Source organism: Penicillium cinerascens (assembly GCF_028974065.1).
Source record: "Penicillium cinerascens strain IBT 15544 chromosome Unknown scaffold_4_segment0_segment1, whole genome shotgun sequence".
Lineage (NCBI taxonomy): Eukaryota > Fungi > Ascomycota > Eurotiomycetes > Eurotiales > Aspergillaceae > Penicillium > Penicillium cinerascens.
Window position 1 is genome coordinate 4,111,322 of NW_026695298.1, and position 13,614 is coordinate 4,124,935.

The 13,614-nt window shown below is 49.9% G+C and overlaps 6 protein-coding genes across 6 annotated transcripts; 5 read left to right on the forward strand and 1 right to left on the reverse strand.

The window, feature by feature from the left end:
- Window positions 1-75: 75 nt before the first annotated feature.
- N7498_010684 (glutathione synthase) lies at window positions 76-1,672 on the forward strand (the record flags this gene model as incomplete). The annotated part of the gene is made up of 2 exons (XM_058457740.1): window positions 76-377; window positions 430-1,672. The coding sequence occupies 2 exons, from the start codon at window positions 76-78 to the stop codon at window positions 1,670-1,672; spliced, it is 1,545 nt and encodes a 514-aa protein (XP_058304639.1).
- Window positions 1,673-2,026: 354 nt separating this feature from the next.
- N7498_010685 (GNAT family N-acetyltransferase) lies at window positions 2,027-2,612 on the forward strand (the record flags this gene model as incomplete). Its single annotated transcript, XM_058457741.1, has 2 exons — window positions 2,027-2,121; window positions 2,180-2,612. The coding sequence occupies 2 exons, from the start codon at window positions 2,027-2,029 to the stop codon at window positions 2,610-2,612; spliced, it is 528 nt and encodes a 175-aa protein (XP_058304640.1).
- A 573-nt stretch (window positions 2,613-3,185) lies between these two features.
- N7498_010686 (sugar porter family MFS transporter) lies at window positions 3,186-5,446 on the forward strand (the record flags this gene model as incomplete). The annotated part of the gene is made up of 7 exons (XM_058457742.1): window positions 3,186-3,220; window positions 3,287-3,310; window positions 3,359-3,639; window positions 3,690-3,834; window positions 3,888-4,537; window positions 4,595-4,632; window positions 4,691-5,446. 7 exons carry the CDS (start codon window positions 3,186-3,188, stop codon window positions 5,444-5,446), a joined length of 1,929 nt encoding a protein of 642 aa, XP_058304641.1.
- A 946-nt stretch (window positions 5,447-6,392) lies between these two features.
- Window positions 6,393-6,959, forward strand: N7498_010687 (uncharacterized protein; the record flags this gene model as incomplete). Its single annotated transcript, XM_058457743.1, has 2 exons — window positions 6,393-6,532; window positions 6,593-6,959. The coding sequence occupies 2 exons, from the start codon at window positions 6,393-6,395 to the stop codon at window positions 6,957-6,959; spliced, it is 507 nt and encodes a 168-aa protein (XP_058304642.1).
- Window positions 6,960-7,612: 653 nt separating this feature from the next.
- Window positions 7,613-9,440, reverse strand: N7498_010688 (bestrophin family protein; the record flags this gene model as incomplete). Its single annotated transcript, XM_058457744.1, has 7 exons — window positions 7,613-7,965; window positions 8,018-8,191; window positions 8,248-8,597; window positions 8,656-8,781; window positions 8,836-8,920; window positions 8,973-9,120; window positions 9,186-9,440. The coding sequence occupies 7 exons, from the start codon at window positions 9,438-9,440 to the stop codon at window positions 7,613-7,615; spliced, it is 1,491 nt and encodes a 496-aa protein (XP_058304643.1).
- A 1,647-nt stretch (window positions 9,441-11,087) lies between these two features.
- N7498_010689 (uncharacterized protein) lies at window positions 11,088-11,510 on the forward strand (the record flags this gene model as incomplete). The annotated part of the gene is made up of 1 exon (XM_058457745.1): window positions 11,088-11,510. The coding sequence occupies one exon, from the start codon at window positions 11,088-11,090 to the stop codon at window positions 11,508-11,510; it is 423 nt and encodes a 140-aa protein (XP_058304644.1).
- Between the last annotated feature and the right edge of the window lie 2,104 nt (window positions 11,511-13,614).

Consider the following 13,614-nt stretch of genomic DNA (forward strand, 5'->3'; position numbering starts at 1 on the left):
CCGGCATCCCAATATTTCTCAAGTCTGGAGGTAGCTTCTCTGTTTTCCTAGCTTCTTGATAATACCGTCAGGATCATGGACGACCCAATCTACACCAATTATCCCCCTGGACTCTCGCCAGCCCAGCAAGAGTACCTCGTCACCGCTACCAAAGATTGGGCCATTCAAAATGGCCTTACTGTTCGACCGAACCCAGCAACGCTTCCAGAAGGAGCAGACCCAAATCGAGTTTTGGCAACAAATGCCCCGGTGACACTTTTTCCGAGCCCATTCCCTAGGGTCTGCTTTGAGGAAGCCCAGGCATTGCAGACAGTCTACAACGAACTATATGCTGCCATCACTTGCAATGAAGAATGGCTGGGGAAGATCATAAAAGAGTACGGACACCTCGCTCATGAAATGACTTCAAGCTAATTTTGATTTTACAAGACTTGTCGACGTGGACGACTTCGTGGCAAATCTTTGGAAAACACACCTAGCGGTACAGAAGGAGGGCTACGTTCAAAACCTGTCCTTGGGTCTCTACAGATCCGACTATATGGCCCATGTTACGCCCAATAATGCTCCGGCCTTGAAGCAGGTGGAATTCAACACCATATCGTCGTCGTTCGGCGGGCTGTCTGCCCTTGTGAGGTCGTTACACGCGGAGCTTCTTACTTCACCACCCGGGTCCCCGATCAGCTATCCACCTCACTCCCTTTTGCAATCTGGCGTACCGCCGGAGAACACTGCAGTTGAGACTCTGTCTGGTGGCCTAGCAGCAGCCCACAAGGCCTATGGGCGATCGAAGTCTACTCCGGAGCTTCCTTTGTGCGTTCTCTTCGTAGTCCAAGAAGGCGAACGCAACGTCTTCGACCAATATGCACTGTCGAAGCGACTCACCCAATTCCATAAAATCCCTGTCTTCCGCCTGGCGAGCAACAAGATCTTAGACCAAACAAAGATACCCAGCTCGAATCCGTCTCGACCACTAATCTATCACCCACCTCACTCTCCGACATCTGCATTCGAAGTGACAACTGTGTATCTTCGAGCATACTATGCTCCAGATGAATACAAGACCAGTCGTGATTGGGAGGCCCGGGTACATATGGAACGGTCCGCGGCAATCAAATGTCCTACCGTTCTTAATCAGTTGGCTGGCTGCAAGAAAATCCAGCAAGTTCTCGCAGAACCTACGGGACCCGATCACCTCTCAAGTTTTCTCCACAACGTTGATCCGAAAATTATTGCAAGACTACGAGAAACATTCGCTCCGCAGTATGACCTCTCAATCACGGGCCAAGGTCGAGAATTGGCTCTCAACCCCGAGACTGCTATGAAACACGTTCTTAAGCCGCAACGAGAAGGTGGAGGCAACAATATCTACAAGTCCGAAATTCCAGGCTTCCTTCGGTCGTTGCCCGAGTCTGATTGGAAGGGCTGGGTTTTGATGGAGTTGATTAACCCGGCCGCCAACGCTGAAAATGTCGCACTGCGAAACGATGGAGAGGTCCTTCGTGGAAACGTCATCTCAGAATTGGGCGTCTATGGAACTATCCTGTGGGACAATACAGGCAAGATTTCCCATAATGAACAAGGCGGGTGGCTGTTAAGAACAAAAGGAAAAGAGGTTAATGAGGGTGGTGTGGCGGCTGGTTTCTCTAGTCTGGACAGCATTCTTCTGTACTAGCGTACTAGATCCATTTTATAGAGCATTGAACCATCTTCTAATACATAGCTATCATTTGAGGCTTGACACACCTTGAAGGTGAACACGACATATCCAAATATTACACTTGTACAGTAGAACTCGAAAACACTTTATCCCCAAGACGCTCACACTCTGTTCCTCGGTCCGTGCTAGACCATGTGAGACTACACTATAATGACAACCCCTGTCTAGCCGTATTGTGGCACAGTACGTATTGTGGAGTATTTTCCAATGAGTCACGGTAGATTACCGTACTATCCTGCGGAAAGATTTAGTGAGGGACATGTGCGCTTGCAAATTCTCCTTTGCAATTTATTTTGCACAGCAAGTCAAATGGAGACGGCCCGTTTGCGACTCGATCCGATCGGCCTGTGCCATCTTGACGGATTCCACAGGATCTGGACAAACCCAGACTCAACACGCTGGGCGTAAGCTACCCAAAACCATAAAACTCACTCCCAGACAAGATAGTGACCGAGTCAATAGTAGAAAGGGCACCTTGCAAACCATCGACCAAACGTACGCCTGGCTTTCCGGAATGCTACCGGAGAACCGAGCTGGCAGTGACAACTACGCGATCTTCATCAAGGATGCAAACAGCGACAAAAGCACGGTCATCGGCGTGGTAGGGGTACACCGCGTCGACCCAACCCCAGAGATTGGGTATTTGTTTCACCCTTCGGCCTGGGGCAAAGGGTACGCGACAGAGGCCGCGAGGGCATTCATCCAGCACTTCTGGAAAGCTAGACCAGATCTCGACACCATTGAGGCAAAAGTGGATGAGGCAAATTCATCATCAAGACACGTACTCAATAAGTGTGGTTTTGTGGAGAATGAAACCATTATAGGAGGGGCTGAACGAGCATGGCTAGATCCTCAGAAGAGGAATATTGTTGTTTATAGACTTAAAAGAGCATGAACGTACTTGTATTATTAAACATATGCTAAAGTACAATTTAAACAGATCTGAATTTGAGCCTAGTAGCGATCTTCTCAACTCTCTTTTTTGCTGGCCGTTGCAGCTGAGAGCTTGAATCAGCCATCTTGGTTGTTTTCTCCGAGCCTCCGCTGGAACAGAGATGACCTCAGCTCTGTTCAAATCACTCCCCATCTGTTCGATTCCAATTTTGGTTACCTGAGGTAGGGATCTTAAAGGAGTTGGTGAGAGACAGAGCCGGTGATTCTCTAGTCCTGCGGGAAATTATGCACAAGTGTGGATTAAGTCTTCCTGCCCGGGATTAGTATTAATAGTACAGAAAACAGAGAATCGGCTCTTCTTCCCTGATTTCCCAATCGTTGATATGAAATGGAAGTTTCAAAGGCGTAACTGCCCTTCTTGCCCGTCGAAGCTTCCGTTACTTGAGTGTCGCTCGCCTGCCCTTTCCCCTTCGTCCATCATCACCTTTCCTCTTCTTCATTCTATCTCCCTGCCCCACTATCTTTCCCTCCTGAACCTGACCAACCCTTTAGATACAGACACAAAGAAGGCAACATGCCTCTTGGGCGCAGAAGTGCCGCGCTCGCTGAGTAAGTTAACGGATTCACAGGCCTTACATGGCATAACAGCACTGACATGATGTTCGACGCGTACAGCATGACCCAAAACATCACTGGGGAGTAAGTAATTACTTCTTGGCACTTTCAAACATGGCTTACCTTCGACAGGATCAAGAACCCTCTGGGAGGTATCTCGCAAGAGCTCCTCATGGGAAATGTGGAGGCTTTTGCCCACCAGCATAAACTCGTGGATATCCTCCCGCTTCTCAGGAAGGGAGCTTTAGTTGCCCACAGCCCTGCCAACCTTGACTCCATTACAGAGTTGGATGATGCGGATCGGCTGATTATCCGTGAGGAGACAACCCGTCGCTGGAACCACCCTTGGGCACTTTACTACACCATCATCCTGAACTCCATTGCCGCCGCCATCCAAGGCTGGGATCAGACAGGTGTGTCAAGCTCCCAAGAATATCATGTGAATGAAACTGATATGGGATAGGCTCCAACGGGGCCAATCTAACATTCGATGTTCAATTTGGTATTCCTAACAACAAGCCTCTGTGTCCCGACGATGCTACCTGCGCCCGCAACCAGTGGATCGTAGGGTTTGTGAATTCAGTGCCTTACATTACTATCTGTCTATTGTAAGAAGGCCTCCGCATCCATTCTTTTTCCTTCCATTTCCTAATTGATGTAGCGCTGGTTGGCTGTCGGATCCCATTAACAACATGATCGGTCGAAAGGGGACAATCCTGGTGGCAACCGTTTTTAGTCTGCTTGCTCCAATTGGTTCTGCTTTCACTCAAACTTGGGGTCAACTGGTTGCATGCCGAGTGCTGCTGGGTATTGGAATGGGCCTCAAAGAAGTCACGGTTCCCGTGTACTCAGCTGAAAATGCTCCTACAAATATTCGTGGTGGTCTGGTCATGTCCTGGCAAGTGTGGACTGCATTTGGCATCTTTTTGGGTACCTGTGCAAACTTGGCTGTGGCCAATACTGGGGCCATCGCATGGCGCCTTCAACTGGGCTCTGCCTTTATCCCCGCGGTGCCCCTGCTTGTCGGTGTTTGGTTCTGTCCTGAATCACCTCGATGGTTGATTATCAAGGGCAATTATCGCAAAGCATACCAGTCTCTGCTCCGCCTCCGAAACAGCCCTTTGCAGGCTGCTCGAGACCTGTACTTGATCCACTTTCTACTCCAGACGGAGAAGAAGATGCTGGCAGATTCGGGATTTGCCGAGACCGATAACATGTTTGTCCGATTCTTTGAGCTCTTCCGGGTGCCTCGTTTGCGCCGCGCAGTTCAGGCATCAGGCATTGTTATGATTGCGCAGCAGATGTGTGGCAGTAAGTCAGGTCTTTGTCACCATGTGAACGAAGAGCCAACTAACCTCGCTGTCTCAGTCAACATCATTGCCTTCTATTCGTCCACTATCTTCTCGGTAAGTCACATTACGAAGCTCGCATCAATCCACCGAATACTATGCTAATCAATTCTAGTTGGCTGGTGCGAGTAACATTGGGGCTCTGATGGCATCTTTCGGATTCGGCCTTATCAATTTCCTCTTTGCATGGCCCGCGGTGTGGACAATCGATACCTTCGGTCGACGAGGTCTTCTGCTCTTTACTTTCCCGAACATGTGCTGGACTCTTCTTGCGGCCGGATTTTGCTTCTGGATTCCAACAAGCAATAATGCCCATATCGGCCTGATTGCATTCTTTATCTACCTCTTTGACGCTTTCTACTCACCCGGAGAAGGGCCGGTGCCATTCGCATACTCCGCCGAAGTCTTTCCTCTCTCACACCGTGAGGTAGGTATGGCCTGGGCCGTTGCTACCAACAATTTCTGGGCTTCCGTTCTGTCCTTCACCTTTCCATACATGCTGCGGGCCTTCACTCCGCAGGGTGCCTTTGCATTCTACGCCGGTCTCAACATCATTGCACTGCTCCTGATCTTCTTCTTTCTTCCAGAAACAAAGCAACGGTCTCTCGAAGAGCTCGACTACGTGTTCGGAGTGCCGACCCGCACCCATGCCAAATACCAGCTGACCCAGGTGCTGCCATGGTGGATCAAGCGCTACATCTTGATGCGCAAAGGTGCCGTGTGCCCTGAGCTCTATCACCTTGCGGAGACTGATTTAAATGTGTCTCCCCTCAAGCCTAAGGCTACTGGTACACAGGAGCCTCAGCTAGCCACGGAGGTTATGGAATTCATGGAGATCATTGGCGATAAAGACGAGCGGGAGAACGTCTAAACAGTTTCTGGTCTTCTTGGCATGCCTCTCGCTCAAATATCAAGAGCTTTCCCTTTCTGTTGCGCCATATGATAGGGTTCCCTTTTATTCAGTCAGCTCTTATGATCGTTTCAATTCGCACGGTTTGCTTTGAGTTTCCCATACTCCTAGTGATATTCAGCTTTCAACATTTACTGTCATTGAAATTTACTTTGAATGAAGTCAACCCCTGTAGAACAAAGGCACCGTTGACGGAGAGCACTATGATGGCTCCTGCAGACTTAACTTAAAAATATAAGCCTATTGGATAACGGAGTGCACTGCGCAACTATCCGCCTAAAGGGAAACTCGGCTACCTCGCCCAACCTCTTCTCGTCATTGCAACATGAGCCGTTCTCCCTTGTTTCTTCGCTTGATCGCTAAATCTCAGGCTGCTTCACCAAAGACATATAGCCTTTATATTCCATGCTACGTGAAAGCAAATGCCTCTGCCAAACGAGCCGGCGTGACAGCCGTGGGAAACGACAGGTTTGACATCTCTACTACTGCGGTTCCCCGCGACGGGGCAGCCAACCTCGCTGTTTCGCAAATTTTTGCACAGGTAGCTACAAGCGCTGATTTTATTTCAAGTTTTCGGTTTCTAAGGTATTCATACCGTGTATATTTAACTGATTATTCCGATACAGATCTTCCAAGTCCCAAAGTCGACAGTCAAGGTAATTCGGGGTGCTAAAGCACGCGCAAAAACATTGTACATTGCAGAACTGGCGATCGGAAACGACAGCGAAGAAGTGTTTCTCCAGAAGGCAATGCAAAAACTGATCGATGCGGCTGAAAACAACGGAGCTTCAAAATAACTCGAGCTGTTGATACGCTGCGTGGAATCCCGTGACGTAAAATCCGCTTTTTTGCGACAGCTCGCGATCTCCAATTGCACCTTCTCCGAATCTCACGACCAACCCCAACAATGGCAGACATGCAACACAAGCCGACGGAGAACGAGGCTTCGTCATCCACGGGCCAGAAACGCAAAGCGCAAGACGCGACCTCGAGCACCATCCAGTTCACATCGCGCAATCCGCCCTGGACCTATTTGAAGCTCCGACTGTAAGCAATTCTTACCGACAACGGGTCCCTGAAGATAAATGCTTATGGAAATCGCAACAGCATTCCCCAGCCAGACAGTACCATCCCACAACCCCTCGATGCCCTATCTGCCCGCACCTACCTCTCCGCTGCGCTCTCACAATTCCTCGGTGTCACGGGAACAGCTATCCCAATCGACATCCTGAAGACCGAGCACGGGTCCGTCTCTGCTGCGAAATTGGAAACCCCTGTGGCTGCCGGGATGAGCAAATACGACTGTGCCTGGGTGCGTGTCCCACGTGAAGACGCGGCGGCTGTTGTCTCTGCCCTTAGCTCGTGGATTGGCGGCAGTGGCAGCGGCACAAATGTCGCATGGAGAATCTGTGCCAAGGGGAATTATCTGGGTGCGCTGGTTGCTGGATCTGGATCAGACTTGTTCGTTCCTTGATCTGCTCATGCCTTGGGTTTCCTCTTTACTATGTGGGAATACTGTCCCAAATTGACCCGTTGGCTAGATGCTCTACCCATCACAAGGCACCAGGGACTGCAAAGACAGAGCCGCTCAATGGGCTGGAGAGCACTTCTGCCCCTTTAGGTCCGTCGGTGGCCTCTACCAACTTTTTCTCGCTCGGGCACATGCAGAGCTTATCCGATCCACCCAGGGTCAGAAAATATAACTCGATGGCCATGGCAGACTCATGGCACGCAGGACCAAAGCCTACCTACCCGATACATTTCAGATGCCCCATTTGGTCCATGTCGCTCTGTCAGATTCTTCAAGTCCTGGGTTGTTCTGTTATCACGGTTACGCTAGTCAACCCCGACACGCCGCGGACAGAATTATAGCATGAGGAATCAAATTACTTATGCACGATAAAGCTCAAATTGAAAAACGATCACTCTAAATGACAATATCACAACTCTGGTCTTCTTTTTGAAGCAATAATGCCCTGATGAAACGCCGTAACTCGCACGCTGTCGAAGCTAGTTCAAAATCAATCTGCTTCTGCTTGAATCAAATGCTGACAATGCCCTTCCCATCTAAGTGCGGTCGAAGTCTGTCTTTTGCTAGACTTCGCTCTTTATTTTCTCCATTCGAAATCAAACGGAGTCCTTGGACGCCTTGAAAGACACGTTCTCCACGACGGTAGAGGCATCCGATGGGGCAGGGGCCGGGTTCGCAACTATCTTTGCCTTCAGAGCAGCACGAATATCCTCGACGCTCCGAGACTTCCACTCAGGGTAGCCGCTCTGGCTCAGCGGGAACAGAACCAGGTTATCCGGGCGACTCATGAAATCATCTACCTTCGGGGCCGGGGTGGATGTCATGATATCGAGTTCCAGGGCAATCTGGCGGCAGTAGGTGTCCAGCGGAAGGTCATTGACATCTTGGCCGAAGGGGTTCTCGATCTCGCTGCCAATTGTGGCCAGGCCCAAGATGATGTATGCCGCCACTAGATAGCAGAGGTCAGTAGTGTTTGTTCCAAGAAGGGAGTGGCATCTTACCGATAGAAGCAGGGATGGTGACCCAATTAAGGACTGGATGCAGCTGAAAGGGAAGAACAATGACGTAGATCCAGGCGATCTGGGCAATGGCAATGGTGTACGCCGTAGGCAGAGGAGTGTCCAGCACTCGCTCGGTGCCAGTCAGGACCTCGTTTAAGGTCGACATCATGGTGACTTCACGATACAGTGAGCATATTGTTACGAAGGGGCGTCGTCGACAGGTGACTCACTAGCTTGGCTCTGGTGCAGACCCGAGGTCAGGGTGCCGTTTTTGACGCACGAATCAATGTAGGCTGACAGGTGGTTCAGAATCTCCAGGGGAAGATGTCCCAGGGGCTTCTTGGAGCGCTTGACCATCTTTCGGGGGTTGGACTCGGCGAAAGAGACACCGAGGTACTCTCCAGTAGATTTCCAGAAGGACTTGGTCTTTGGGTGGAGTCTCTCATGGTCGTGGGCGTCGCGGGCGAATGTGTCCATGTGGCCAACGAGGCCGGCCAAGTCTTCGTATGCGATATCGGGCTCGAAGCGCAGCTTGTGCTTCAGGGCGACGGCGAATGCCAAGATGAGGTTCATAGCGGTGCTTCAAAAATTGTCAATCTTGGTTCGAATACAGGGAGTTCAAGTTCGGTCCCACATACAGCTTTCGCAGAAGATCAACCTTGCCCTCTTCTCCCTCACGTTCGCCGGTGTTGACCCAGATCGTGCGGGCCAAGTTGCGAGAGGTCTGAATTAGCTGAGCCCAGTACTTGCGTCCATCGGCCCATCTTGGACGAGTTAGTCAGAGTCTTGATTCAATTCACCCCCGTCGAGAACAATACCTTTCATATGCGGTCGAAGAACGGAATGACAACGCCAAACCCACCACGAAACCCAGCACGGTGAGCAAGATATTGTTGATACCAACTTATATCCGAGTCAGTGGATCCGACGCATAGGCGCTCTAGAAAGAACTTACGGGCATGAAAGTAATGAGAAAGGCAAGTAATTAATGTTGACCAAGCAGCCACACAAAGGAGCGGCAAGATCATTTTTGGCATGACACTACCATGCATACGCATGAAGATAGGCCATTTCGAGTGCTTGTCCATATCACGGGGACCGTGCTATATCGATCAGTCAACAAGGCTTCCATCTTATATCCGTCGCTTCCCCCATGTCCACAACTTACAAAGTACCGCTCCAATTCACTTGAGTCGCGGCGGTTGAGATGGAACATTGCGTCGCGAGAGTCAGCCAGATGTTCCATGTAGGTCGGCCGCGGCATAAGCCGCCCGATGGAGTCCTGCTCCTTCAATTCATGGGCGGGAGGGTCGGCATGGTGGTTTGCGGAGGGCCGCACGTCGGCGGGGACCGGGGCAGCGCTGCTGTCGCTGGAAACAGCAGGAATAGCGTTGGCTGGATTGTCACTATGTCCATCGGTCATGGTGAATATCAGAAAAAGAAAACAAGCTGTGGAAAAGAGAACGCTTGGCAAGGAACGGTCGGTTTGGTTTGCAACGAGAGTGGAATGAATGCGGGTATCCAGATCAAACTTAAAAAAAAAAAAAAAAAAAAAAAGATGGAGCGAAAGAATATAGAAGAAAAAAAATGAAACGTGGGGGAGAAAGGAGAATTAGGTGAGAACGAAGTCTGAAACAGAACAACACGAAGGCGCATAGGGGCTTGTTTCATAGCGATCTAGACTTGACGTGGAGTCGTACTAAGTGGAGCTTCGCGCCGCGCCGCGGTCCCAAGATTTAATTTTAGCTCTCTTTCAGGGTGTCAAACCCAATTCGATGTGCCATTTTTGTGGCGCCACTTTACAAAGCTTTTCTCATTTGTTCAATTGGCTGGCTTTCAGGTTGCCATATGCATCGCAGGCGTTATACTCCGTAGGCTCCGAATACAACGTCGAAATATCTCCGCCACAAACGCGCCGTACGCCCCTTTTCGTTCAAGATCGGCATCTCCTTATACGTCATTGTCCCTGACTTTTGAGGACTGGGCCTAGAATTTTAATCACGAGGTACTCAAAATAGCATTGGTAAAAATATCGCTAGCATGAAGCCTAGATTTAAAGAGGTAAGTATCTTCTATCATGGTTTTGAACAACAGCACCTATTGAGAGCCAATATACACTACTGTGAGGATTATCTTGTCCATCCCGTGCAACAATCCCTTGACCAAGATCTGTTTCGGGGTATTTTTTGGATTTCTGGCGTCGCTAACTCGGGGTCTTGGTCGACAGAGGAAGTAGGGCGAGCTCCCTTTCCAGGTGCCCTGCGACGGTTGAAGGTGCAATAGGTTTGGTTCTAACGAAGCAACCGGTTCATCGTCCGTGTCTTGGCCCCGCAAGTTTATTCGTTGCACAGAGTAGCATAGCGTACGGCATGATCTTTTGTGGACTTTCCTAAATTCTATCTCGATCAAAAGTTTCAAATGGTCTTGAGTCTGGTGTCCGTACAAAAGGCCATATCAATCGTCACTGTTGCGGTATGTCACTCAATATAAGATGGGCCAGATCATTATCACCAAGAAAGCTCTGCTCACTCTTGAATGTCCATTTCCCTATCAGCCCCGACCAACAGGAAATAGCCACCCGTCATTTTGGACCATTAAACAAACTTGCACGAACTTGAGGGCAATGTTTAAACGGTCCGTAAAATAAACAGAGACTGGCACAGGCCACGAAGATGTGGGACAAATTCATCCTACGGCGGAGTGGACAACCGTCTATCAATATACCGCAAGCTTCTTCTCATCACTTCAAGTTGGTTTCAGTAGTGAGAATAATCGACCACGTGCTGTCACTGTAGCAGAATCGAAACTTTCCCACTTCACCCTGCTGTGGTTGATGGAAGATGCCGGTGCGCCTGCTCTCTCGGGCACCGACAAGCAAAGAACCTTCTCTCTCACTCTCTCTTCCTCTCTCGTCTTTCCTTTTCCATGTTGCATATTCTCATTCGCTCATCCTGCTACTGCAATCCATCTCATTCGTTCAGGTTCAGGCCCTCGTACCTGAACTCGTGACACCCACCTTGACCTCACCCCCTACTTCTACTTCTTGAGCCAGGTCACCACCGAGGTGGAGATGTCTCCAATATGCCTCGCCTCCCGTGCGGAGCGGATCTACAACCGCACCTTGAAAGAGAAGCGTCCAATCAATTTCACCGCCGAGAATGTGCACTTACTTATCCAACACTTCCGTAATATCCATGGCACCAAGGACGATAATCCTGGACTGCGCAATGCTCTGGCAATCATAGCGATCAATCGGAAGCACCCAGATATGGTCCAGAAGATGTACAGCGACATCGGTGCCGGAAGCCCCAAGGGCTACGCCTCTCTCTGGTCTGACAAAGAGCACATCGATGAGGTTGAACTTGAAATTTCAGAGGAACTGGAAATTGAAGATGCCAACGGAGTGCAAGGCCCTCCTTGGATCTTGCCCGCCGACCCTTCATCACGGGGCGATTCTGAAGTGGAAGTCATCGATATGACCGGTGGCTGTTGAGGCTCTACGCCAGACCTGGCGGGGTCAACGATAGCGAAGTACGGCTTAGATGCAGTGCTCGTCAATTCCAGAGATGCAAAGGAGATCACAGGATATCGAGATTCGAAAAAAGCAGAGACGGGGGAGAGACGACCATGCGAAGATCAAGAGAGCGAGAAATGTGAACAAGCTGATTTCCTGGCTGGACGAAGCGATAATTGTCGGCTCCTCAAAGCTGTCCGGATACAGGATAAACAATAACAAGAGAGAGAATCAAAATTTATCATCAGAGCGATCATACGGGAGATTATTTTATATGCTTCTCCCGAAATACGTAGACTTTGAGGAGCTGGTAATGCAACACGAAAGGACATATTAGATTTTCGCTGGATATTAACACACTCGATGAGGCTGAAGGAAAGGTTCAACCATTGCAAAAGGGGTTGTCCCTCTAAAACAACATTCAAGTCATCTAGGCCATGTTGACTCATATCCTGGCTGTGTGTTTTTGACAGCCTTATTTCTTTCCCACTTCAAAAACCCCGTTCAGCTGTTCAGCCGCTCGACATAGGATTTTATGTCCGCCAACTTATTACATCCACTTCGATTTACTCTTTCGAGGGTCCTTGGTGAGGGAACGATCGGTTCCAGAGAAGCACCCTGATTAAAGAATTCGACATCTGATCGCGGGGTCTGTTGGCCTGCCGCCGGTATTAACTCTCGAGTCGACCGGTGGGTAATATAGACAGATCCCCACAGTTAGCCGCGGTACCGTAGGTGAAGCTGCAGTGCGACGTGGGCTGGAATTACCGTGCCGTGGGTCTAGATCCCTTCCCGCAGCGGCTAGAGAATGGGTAAGAAACAAGACAATGCCATTGTCATGTCAAAGTCCTGCTGGAAAATTCAATATGAGCTGTTTGAGCAGCTTTGCGTTGAAATCGGCAAACCCCAAAATATCAGAAGTTGCCGCTCAGCCTTTTTCGACTCCTCCACTTTCGCCTCATGCTCGGCCTTGGCAGGTTGAAAGCTACCCCGTGCGTGGTTTGGGCACTCGTGATGTCTAAGCGAAGGCGGGATTGAATAATATTCCGTTAGCCCGCCACGAACGTAAGTATGTCTCAATTCGCGAACAGATCAACCAAATAGACTTCGGCTCGTAGCGGAGAATGTCAGTTTGGGTCCCCGTCACATGCCAGGTACCGGGAACCCACGGAAAAGCCGTATCAAACCCTCCGGTGCACCGGTTCTCAATTTTGGGTCTCCCCAAGATGTCTTATCCGCAAGTCTTATTCAATAGATGTTTCTGATAAGTCGATCCCGTCGAAAGTCAAAAACTAAGTTGTAATGATCTGCGTTAATATGTATGTAATGAAGCGGAAGAACTCAGACAATGGGGTGATCATCCGCCACTTGGCCGATACTGGCGGGGGCGTCCGGGGTCGAGACCGGGACCCAAATCAAGTCGGACATTCACATCCCAGAACCTTTGATCTTTTTGAGATCTATCAGCGGAATCTTGCATAATGTCAAAGCGCGTGCAGATCATCCAGCCTTAGTTTTGAGTCTTAAATCAAGCAGCATCAAATCCCGCGTTGATCTTCGACCGACTCGATTGTAAACCGATTCGATAGATTCTAGCGTCCCGCTGGGTGACGAATGCAGCTGGTCGCGGCGGAGGAGCGCGGATCAACTGTCGCCCTAAACTATCATGAGAGTCGGTCAGTGCTTTTGGCCCGGAATATCGAGAGACCAGTCGATCCCGAAGCCATTTGGAAGGCAGGAAGCTTGTCACCGGCCGAGAACCGGTGGATCGCTGCTGCTTGTATGGATGTGTCTTGGCACGGCGTTTCTGGCAGCAAGTTGGAGGCATCAGTTGGAGGCATCAGTTGGAGAGGGCGGGTGATGTCAACCAAAGATCGGTCGAATGGATCCCGCTTGTTTCAACTGTCGCGGCAAGAAAAGAGGGTCTACTGATTGATAGCGTTACACAAAGGCTTATGAGGCCAAATATCGACTTGAATGGGAATCCCAAGGGGTCCGTATGGGACGTGATGTTTGATGTTGTCTCTCCGCTGGTTTGAAGCGGCGGATGAAAATCTTGAAAGGTTGCAGTGGATTAGCGTGA